At 34.4% G+C, this 11,062-nt stretch overlaps 1 protein-coding gene and 1 pseudogene across 1 annotated transcript; one reads left to right on the top strand and one right to left on the bottom strand.

Annotated features, from left to right (window-relative positions):
- Positions 1–537: 537 nt before the first annotated feature.
- Positions 538–1,425, bottom strand: Rpsa-ps15 (ribosomal protein SA, pseudogene 15; annotated as a pseudogene).
- Positions 1,426–10,123: 8,698 nt separating this feature from the next.
- On the top strand, positions 10,124–11,062 carry Or7d10 (olfactory receptor family 7 subfamily D member 10). Its single transcript, NM_001000869.1, has one exon. The coding sequence runs from the start codon at positions 10,124–10,126 to the stop codon at positions 11,060–11,062; it is 939 nt and encodes a 312-aa protein (NP_001000869.1).

The following is an 11,062-nucleotide window of genomic DNA, read 5'->3' as shown; positions in this document are numbered from 1 at the left end:
GGTCATTACTGGGTCTTCTATTCTATTGCTCTAGTGTCTATATCTGTACTGAGACCTTGCAGATTTTATCACTATTGGTCTGTAGTACAGCTTGCGATGAGGGGTGATTTTATCCCCAGAAGTACTTTTATTTTTGAGAACAGTTCTCCCTATCCTGTTTTTTGTTTTATTCCAAATTAACTTGAGAATTGTTCTTCCTAACTCTATGAAGAATTGAATTGGAATTTTGAGGGGAATTGCATTGAAAATAGAGATAGTCTTTGGCAAAATGACCATTTGTAATATATTCATCCTGCTAATCCATGAACATTGAAGGTCTTTCCAACATCTCAGTCCTCTTTGATTTCTTCCTTCAGATACTTGAAGATCTTGTCATACAGATTTTTCACTTATTTCATTAGAGTCACCCCAAGATATTTTATATTATTTGTGACTATTGTGAAGGGTTTCATTTCCCTAATTTCTTTTTTTCCAGCTTTTAGAAACTTTATTTTCTTTCCACTTTTCTTCCCTTCTCTCAGGCATCTGCAAAGCAGCTCAGGACCACTCAGTGGTGGCTCCAACCCATTCAGTGGCCTGCGCTGTGGGAGCTGCTGACCAGTCCTCAGTGACTGGCTGTGCACTCCAGTCTTCTGTGGAGAACTGCTGGATGGGCACAGAGCGTACCTGCACACTCTCAGACCAGTCGGCCACCTCAGGCTGAGCAGCAGTGAACTCAGGCACTGGTGAGGTCCATTCACTCTGAGGTTCCTCCTTGGTCACAGCCTTCTCAGCAGCAGCCTGCTACTCCTTCTCAATCTCCTCTGGGTCCCTGTAGAAGTAAAGATCAGGCATAAACTCCCTTGGGTGCTCATGAGAGATAGTACCTGGCATGAGCAGTACTTCCCAGGCCAGCATCCACCACATCAGACCCACTTAGTGAGCGCCTTTGTTGTTTCATGGGATGGCAGTGTACACATAGTGCAGGGGAGAGTCTGTGTTACACAGAGCAATGGTGGTCAGGTTGACATAAGAGACTCTTATGAGGGGCTGGTGGTCAGCCCAGGAATCGGTAACCACTAGAAGCCGTGGCTCCCTGAAAGCTGTTTGGATCTGGTTAGTGAAGGTCCCAGGTGTGAAGTGGCCAGCAATCGGAGTGGCTCCTGTGGCAGCGGCAAACTTCAGCACAGCTCGCTGGTCAGTGTTCGTGGAGGAGATCACGCTGACATCAGGAGGGTTCTCAATGGCAACAATGGCATGATCTGCGAACGACAGCTTCTCCCAGGTCCTCTTCAGGTTTATGATGTAGATACTGTCACTTTTCCTTTTGTAGAGGTACTGCTCCATCTGAAAGTCAAGGTTGGTGCCACCTAAGTGGGTTCCTGCAGCAAGGAATTTGAAGACATTCTCCTCATTCATCTACAGGACATCAAGGGCTCCAGACATTGTGTAAATTTCCCTTTTAAGCTTTGATGGGAACCAAGAACAACCCCCATATCGACCTGTCCTGGGGTAGCAAAGAAAGACATTTCCCTAATTCCTTTCTCAGCTTGTTTATCCTCTGAGTAGAAGAAAGCTACCGATAGTTTGACTTAATTTTATATCCAGCCACTTTACTGATGTTTATCAGGTTTAGGACTTCTCTGGTAGGATTTTTCGGGTCAATTAAGTATACTAATATATGCAAATAGTGATATTTTGACTTCTTCCTTTCCAATTTATAACAGCTTGTCATCCTGTTGTTTTCTAATTGCTCTAGCTTGAACTTCAAGTACTCTATTGAATAGATAGGAAGAGAATGGACAGCCTCATCTAGTCCCTGATTTTAGTAAGATTGCTTCAAGTTTCTCTTCATTTTGTTTGATGTTGGGCTACTGGTTTGCTGTATATTGTTTTTGCTATGTTTTGTTATGGGCCTTGAATTCATGATCTTTCCAAGAATTGAATTTTGTCAGTTGCTTTTTCAACATTTAATAAAATGGTCATGGGGTATTTTGAGTTTGTTTATATGGTGGATTATGTTGATGGATTTCTGTATATTGAACCACCTCTGCATCCCTGGAATAAAGCCTTCTTGATCATGATGGATGATCATTTCGGTATGTTCTTGGATTCAGATACCAAGAATTTTATTGGGTATTTTTGCATAGATATTCATAAGTGAAATGGTTCTGAAGTTCTCTTTTTTTGTTGTATCTTTGTGTGGTTTTGGATTCAGTATAACAGTAGCTTCATAGAACGAAGTGATAGTGTTCCTTTTGTTTCTATTTTGTGGAATAGTTTGAGGATTATTGGTATTAGATCTTCTCTGAAGGTTTGATAGAATTCTGCATTAAACACCTCTGGTTCTGAGCTTTTGTTCTTTTTGTTGGGAGAATTAGTAACTTCTTTATTTTTTTCTTCTGGGATTATGGACCTCTTCAGATGGTTTATCTGATCCTGATTTATCTTTGATACCTCGAATCTGTCTAGATAGATTTCATTCAGATATTCCAGTTTTGTTGAGTATGAGATTTGTAATAGAATCTGATAATTTTTGAATTTCTCCAGTTTCTGTTGTTATGTCTCCCCATTTATTTCTCATTTTCTTAATTTGAATACTGTTCCTTTGCCCTCTACTTAGTTTTGCTAAGGGTTTATCTAGCCTGTCAATTTTTCTCAAAGAACCAACTCCTGATGTTGTTGATTATTTTTTAGTTCTCTTTGTGTATACTTGGTTGATTTCAGGCCTCATTTTGATTATTTGCTGCCCTCTACTCCTCTTGGGTATATTTGTTTCTTTTTGTTCTAGAGCTGTCAGAGGTGTTGTCAGACTGCTAGTGTATGCTCTCCCTAGTTTCTATTTGGAGACAGTCATATATATGAGTTTTCCTCTTAGCACTGGCTTCTTTGTGTCCCCAATCATACATTGGGTATGTTGTGCCTTCATTTTCATTAAATTTTAAAAAGTCTTTATTTTCTTTCTTTATTTCTTCCTTGTCCAAGTTATCATTGAGTATAGTGTTGTACAGCTTCCATGAGTATGTGGGACTTCTGTCATTTTTTATTTTTGTTATTGAAAATCAGCCTTAATCTATGGTGATTTAATAGGATGCATGAGATTATTTCAATCTTCTTGTATTTGTTGAGCCTGTTTTTTTTTTTTGACTGATTATGTTGTAAATAGTGGAAAATACACCATGAGGTGCTGAGAAAAAGGTATATTCTTTCATTTTAGAATGAAATGTTTTATACAAAATTCTTAAATTCATTTGATTCCCTACCTGTGAGTTTCTCTGTGAGTCTGCTTAGTTTCTGTTTCCATGATCTGTCCGTTGCAGAGGGTGGGGGTGTTGAAATCTCCCATTATTCTTGTGTGAGGTGAAATGTGTGCTTTGATCTTTAATAAGGTTTCCTTTATGAATGTAGGTGTCCCTGAATTTGGAGCATAGATATTCAGGATTGAGAGTTCATCTTGTTGGATATTTTTTGATGAATATGAAGTGTTCTTCCTTATATTTTTGATAACTTTTGATTATAAGTTGATTTTAATCAATATTAGAATGGCTACTCTAGCTTCTTTTTTGGGATCATTTGCTTGGAAAATTGTTTTCTAGCATTTTACTCTGAAGTAGTGTTTATCCTTGTCCTTGAAGTATGTTTCCTGTATGCAGCAAATCGCTGGATCTTCTTTGTATATCCATTCTGTTTATTCTATGTACTTTTAGTGGGAAATTGAGTCAATTGATGTTAAAAGATACTAAGGAATAGTGATTATTGTTTCCTAGGGTTTTTTGTTGTTGTTGTTATGTTGTTTGTTAGAGGTGGAGTTATGTTTTGTGTCTCTCTTTTATTGTTTTTGTTGCAAGAAGATTACTCTTTTTCCTTAAGTTTGATCTGCTCATTGTATTCTGGATTTCCTGGACATTTTAGGTAAGGAGTTTTTTACGTTTTACACTTTCTTTGATGGTTGTATCAATGTTTTCTATGGTATCTTCTGCTCCTGAGATTCTCTCTTCTTGTATTCCGTTGGTGTTGCTTCCATGTATGACTCCTGTTCTCTCTCCTGTCCTATCTCCAGAGCTGTCTCCCTTTGTGATTTCTTTATTGTTTTAATTTCCATTTTTTGATCCTGGAGGGTTTTGTTGAATACCTTTACTTGTTTCATTGTGTTTTTCTGTAATTCATTAAGGGATTTGTCGGTTTTTTCTTTACAGGCTTCTACTTGTGTACCTGTGTTGTCCTGCATTTCTTTAAGGGAGTTATTTATGTCCTTATTAAAGTGCTCTATCACCATCATGATATGTGTGTTTAAATCCAAATCTTCTTTTTCTTCTATGGTGGGATGTCCAGTAGTACTTCGGTGGGAGAACTGGGCTCTGATGATGCCAAGTAATCTAGGTTCCTGTGCTTGCCTCTAGAAATCTGGTTATCTCTGGCATTGACCTGTCTTGCTGTCTCTGACAGTGAAATGACCCTCCTGTACACTTGCGTGTCAGCACTCTTAGAGTCTGGCCTTCTCCCAACTGGATCTGGGTACAGAAATCTGTGTCACAGTGTCAGCTCTGGTCACAGGAAAAAAACAGAATGTTCCTGTCCCACACTGCTCCTGGGTTTCTGTGTTCTGAGGGCTCAGCACAGAAGTGGTGGTCTTATCTCTGATCTCAGGTGTCTCAGAGATCCGGGAGACTGGGTTTCAGCTTTGGGTACAGGCAGAGACCTGAAGGAAATTTTTCATGACTGCTCCTAGGTTCCTACGTCCAGAGGCTCTAGGCAGGCCCAAGAATGTGAGTAGAAGTGGAAGTCTCTCGTGATCTCTCAGGATTGTCCATGCTTCTGGGAATACAGCTCTCTCACCCATGGAAATTGGGTACAGAGAGCTGTGCGATTAGGTCAGGTCAGTCACAGGCAGAAACTAGAAGGTGTTGATATCTATGTTATCACTTCCACCAGCAATAACTAAGTGTTCTCCTTTCCCTACATCATTGCCATCATAAGCCATCACTTTTATGTATGTATGTATGTATGTATGTATGTATGTATGTATTCATTTATTTTTACTCTAATCACTCTGTTTTAAGATAAAATCACATGGAAATATGTTTATGTTGTGTGGGTTTTCCACCTCTATCAGCTGCTCAGGGATGAGTTATTTTTTTCTTTCATAGGTATGATTTACTTTTAAGAATTAAATATTTTCCTTCTGATACATTCTGTAAAGCATGCTTGGTTAGTTACTATTTAAACTTGGTTTTATCAAAGAATATCTTTATTTATTGATCGTGATTAAGAACTTTTCATACTTTACATCTGCATCTCTAGACATTTTTGAAACATCTTTCAGACTTGTTTTCCTTTCAAAGTCTTCATTAAGTGTTCAATAAGAATGATGAAAATAGTCTTTGAATCCTTTAGAATATGATATCTAGAATTATTTTATTGTGAAACATTTAGTTAAAAAAAAAGAAAACATATCATATAATGTACTATGTTTGTGGGAGGAAAAAACACCCAAAATTTCAGGAATAAGGTATATTATTACATTGGTTGTGCTACTGTGCAAATTATGCCATGAATTTATTTTTTCAAGTCCAAATGAAGTTTTCTTTCTCCCCTTCAAAAAACATTGCTTCAATACCATTACCTGAATCATCTTTTTTTTCTATTAATCACTATTTTTGAATATATTTTTATATTCAATATACAAGCCTCACTGGTGCAAAGGATAATTTCAATTGAGTATTTCTTCACTGATTTTTAAGTCAAGATTATCTGTACAACAAAAAGCTATGGAATTTGTCTATTTTTAATAAATTCAAGTTTATCTTTCTTCTCAGGCTTATATTTTTGCCATAATTTTATGCTTAAGTAATGTCATTTATTATACATTCAAGTGCTCTATTTATTTCAATTTTTAAGATTGATTTTTAAAATTTCATTACATATTATATGTTTCATTATAATTCAATATAGGTACTGGGAACTCAACTCTGAATTCAGGTTCTCTGAGATATCAGTATATATTCTTAATTATATTGTTGTACCTGATAATTGTTAGCTAAAAGTGAAAGTAATTTTTAGGGCAGTAGAATATCGCAGACTGTAATTAAGTCACCTGGACCTGGACCTAAAATGCTTCAGAATAAAAAAGCAAGTGGTCTACTGCTTCCAGAAAGTCTCTCATTATTATTACCTGAGAAATGTGCCTCATTCACCTATAGTAATGTTTCCTTTATACCGGGATCCTTTTTGTATTTGGTGTATATAAACGTGTAATCATTATATGGTAATGAATCATTTCCATGGCAACTATTAAACTATATTTTATGTTTCTTTGTGTTATTTCTGTCTTAAAGTTCTACCCTCGATACTGGATACAGATGCTCTTTTTGATTTCAGGTGCCATTAACTTGGATAAAATATTGCATTATCTTTAAAAATAGACAGTGAGGCAATGGGACATACCTTGTCAGAGGCTACTGTATATGAGAAGCTGGTTTGGGAATATGTTGATAAAAGATACAGAAAGCCATTTAACTAGAACTAGAATGTTCACAGAATTATTTTAATATGGTAATAAAAATTATTGGTAACTATTGCTTTCTGAATTAAGAAAAATAGCGTAATGTGAGGAATTACATCAAGGAGATTATTGTGGTAGCTTAAAAGTTTTAGACTGTATTTTGGGGTAACTCAAGACTCGAATAAAATGTAAACTTAAAAAAATAAATAAAAAATAAAATTTAATTCGCTATGAAATTTAGATCTAAAATAATTTATATGATTTTTAAATGTATCAGGCGATTAGCCAGAGGAGATAGTTGGTAAAATTGGAGCTTAATATACACGATATACTTTCTCTAGGGAATAATTTCCTACACAAGAATCAATTAATGGTCTCTGTCCTTTGAGGTAATTAAACTATCTACTCTCACATCTTGTTGTATAAACATACTTGACTGAACAGTTCTATTATGTTACCATATTTATACACTAGGGTACTGGGGCTGTTTAGAGAAGGAAAGAAAATAGAACTCTTATTTTAATTAGGAGCTTTGACAATTCAAACTTCGGAGGATATAATGGCCTTTACTTGTAATTTTCTTTCCTCAACCTTTGTGGAAAACATACATTAAGTTTCCTATGTATCATTAAAAAAACTAACCTTTAGTGAAAACCAGTACAAAAGTTTATGCTTCTCAATTAGGGCAGATAGAGTAAGTGGAGGAGATGATATGGATACTACATTTCAATTTTACCACACTGAGGATATCAGAATCCTACATAGCTTAACACTATAACACTATGAAGGTATTGTCTTTGTATGGTACAAGAAATATAGTTTTCATAGCATTTTCTCTGTGTCAGAAAACTATAGTATTACAAGCATTGCATACCCAACTCTCACTATTTCATTTTCCTATTTATTTAAATGTATTTTCCAATAAGAATTATTTCCTGGAAAAATCTCTACTTTTTCCATCTTTTAAATAAGGTAAGCTTCTTTATAATTATGCTATAAATTCACATACTTGTTTACTATTCAATAAGTATTTCTTATGAATTTTACAGAGAATATATTTTCAGGTACTTTGAGTATATTATTTCATACTGGTATAACTGTACTTACTGACTATTATAGTAATCTTCATTAAAGTTGTAGTGGTTAGAACACTTTTATATCTACATGTCTATCATTCTTAAGAATATTAAACCATCAGCTTAATTTTCATTTCTCATATTTCAAGCCCATTTTAATGTCTAGGAATATATCAATTGAAGGTGGGAGTTACTTTGACACGTTAATAGAGTTAACACAAATACTTTAGAGATTTCATGTAATATTCCCTTACTGTATATGATTAGAAGGCAGTCATGATATATTAGGATTAAAAATTGTCCTTTGCTTCCTTATTTAATTTATTCAGTCAACTTTACATAGTGAAATATGAATTATGGTTTGTTCTTAGTAATTATGAGATCTAATATATTTATCTTAAAAATCTTATAGCCCCAGAGTTGCTATCAGTTGCTGTTCTTTAAATCTTGAGTTCATATATTTAATTTAACTAAATAGACTACTTATTTCTGTATTTTTGTACTCATACAAATATATTTGTATTCAGTGTGGTAATCTGGAACACATTCTTTGTGTTACAAACTTGAGGCTAACATTTATTATACTTATAGTGTATGTTTATTTGTCTTATATGTGTTTAGAATGATTGGTAGTTTCAATGACTGTGTGAACAATTAGAGACTATTGTGTTTTATATATAAAATATGTATTCTGTTTAGCATACATAACTAACCATTTGAATTCCCCCCAGAAATCACAAATTATTAGACAAAATTGATAAACATTGTCACAATATTGTCTGCTATAGATGCTGTACAAACACACTTGAAAAGTTAGTTGTGCTATTGCAGAATCAAAATACATATGGATTTACCAATGTAAGAGGGACATAAAATAAAGCTTAGAGGAAACTCTCCTGATTTACAGATGCTTGCCATTCTTTTTAAATCACTATGATTTAAATCATAGTTTTAAATCACACTAGCCTCTCCATTCTCCCCCTAAACAAGAGAGCCGGCATATAGACAAACTATATATTGTATTTTTCTGCCAAAGTATTTATTATTTCTTATTGATTAACAGTGGCACAGTTTCCTCAAAAGTATTTCTATTTCAGTGACCTCTTACTTATATACATATGTTTTCTCTATAGCCTTTCTTCCATTTTGGCAACTCAGTAAGCATAAAAATGATGTTTAATTTCATAGAGAATTGTCTAGATTCTCTTTAGATTATGCAAATATTTGCCTTTTAACTTCAAAAATTTACTCAGACACTCTTTTAAATTTTCAGGAAACTTTCAATCAAAAACATAAACATCACACAGTAATATATACACATTGTATTTTATGTTTCATTGTGTGAATTTGTTTAATTATCATATTTATTTAATCTACATATTTTTATCTTCTTGGAAGCATTCCTCCAAAATTTGTACTGTAAGTAAAAAGGTACTATAGGCAAACTCATTACCTGGAAATGCTATATTTTCATCAAAATGATAACTGAAGATTAGATTACAATCTTCATAATTCCACTTACAAGGGCCACCTCAATTCAAGGACAATAATCTTGAATGATAAGCTTCCAGAGGAGGCTTTTAGAAAATTATTTCATATCCTTTTATTTTGATTAAATTATTTTATATCTTTAATTTTAGTTTTTATACATATTTAATAATCCTGCTTTGCAATAAAGATAATTGTAGTAAAGAATATATAATTTCATCAATGCCACAAAACTATTTTTGCTAGTATTTTCATTTGTCAAGTCACAGAAAAAAATACTCAAGAGTTTCAGTATTAAATTCTTGGTCTATACTGTACACAGGAAAAGATATATCAAACCAGACATTTCTCATCAACATTCACCAAATTATGATATCCTTCTTTACTGATAATCCTCTTGCACAGTAATTTTTAGATATTGATAGAAATGTTATCAATAACTTCATGCTAATTTTATTGGTGTATATAAATTGAATGAAACATGATTTCACTGTGACATTTGTGGGTACCTTGTACTTTCATCTTGCCTATATCAAATATTCTTTTTTGTTTTCCTCCCATTCCTTTCACTCTTTCACATTTTGCTTTCATGTCACAACTCACTAAAGTATGTTAATTACCACATGTGTAAAAGGGAAAAAACAAAGGCTCAGAGAGATAACTACCATATAATCATGATATGTCAGGGAAAAGGACACATATTTCAATTTAAAAACTATACAGCCCTCCTGATATCGAAATAAAAAGGTATAGAGAACATAGAAGAAAATATATGATCAGCATCCATTACTTGGGGCAAACAATAAACGAACACAAAACATCCTGTCTTTAGATATATAAAGAATAAAACTATTGAGTTGATAATAAAAGGGGCATTTCTATTTATTTAACAAATGATTGAATAATTATGTATTACATGAGATCTGATTGATCCTTGCCTATGAAAGTCATATTATACTGTATAAATCCACATGGAGAATAATGTTTCCATCCCAGGGACAAGGCTGATTAATACCTGATCATATAATCAGGATTCTTTTATTTCCTTGTTTTTTTTTTCAGAAAACAAGCAACCTGCATGGAAGCAGAGAACCATACAGCCATAGTACAATTCCTCCTTATTGGCCTTTCAGAAGATCCTAAAATTCAATCTATTCTCTTCGGACTATTCCTGTCCATGTTCCTGGTTACCATGCTTGGAAACTTTCTCATTGTCTTACTCACCAGCTGTGACTCCCACCTTCACACCCCCATGTACTTTTTCCTCTGTAACCTGTCATTTGTTGACATTTGTTTAACTTCCACTACCATCCCTAAAATGCTGGTGAACATTTACATGCACACCATGGAAATATCCTACACAGAGTGCCTTACTCAAGTATACTTTTTTAATAATTTTCTTGGAATGGATAATTTTCTTCTGACCATTATGGCCTATGATCGTTTTGTGGCCATCTGTCACCCACTTAACTACACAGTCATCATGAACCCTCGAATCTGTGGCCTTCTGGTTCTTTTATCTTGGATCATTATGTTCTGGGTCTCCCTGATTCATATGTTATTGATGAAACAACTGAACTTCTCTACTAGCACTGAAATACCACATTTCTTTTGTGAACTCACTGAGCTTCTCAGGGTGGCCCGCTCTGATACCCACAAAAATAACATTTTTTTGTATTTGGTTACTGCAGTTCTAGGTATGTTTCCTGTTATTGGGATAGCTTTCTCTTATTTTCACATTGTCTCTGCCTTACTGAAAATGTCTTCCATTAGGAATAAGTATAAAGCCTTTTCCACTTGTGGGTCTCACCTTTGTGTGGTATCCTTGTTCTATGGGACAGGATTTGTAGTTCATCTCAGTTCTGTTGCAACCCATTCATCCAAGAGAAATGCAATCACTTCAATAATGTACACTGTTGTCACCCCTATGTTGAATCCCTTCATCTACAGCTTGAGAAACAAGGATGTAAAGGGGGCCTTGGTAAGACTCCTTAGAAGAGTTAAATTTCGTCTTTGA

Source organism: Rattus norvegicus, chromosome 8 (assembly GCF_036323735.1).
Source record: "Rattus norvegicus strain BN/NHsdMcwi chromosome 8, GRCr8, whole genome shotgun sequence".
NCBI classification, from domain to species: Eukaryota; Metazoa; Chordata; class Mammalia; order Rodentia; family Muridae; genus Rattus; species Rattus norvegicus.
Note: the sequence above shows the minus strand (reverse complement) of the source record. Positions and strands in the feature narration are given on the sequence as shown.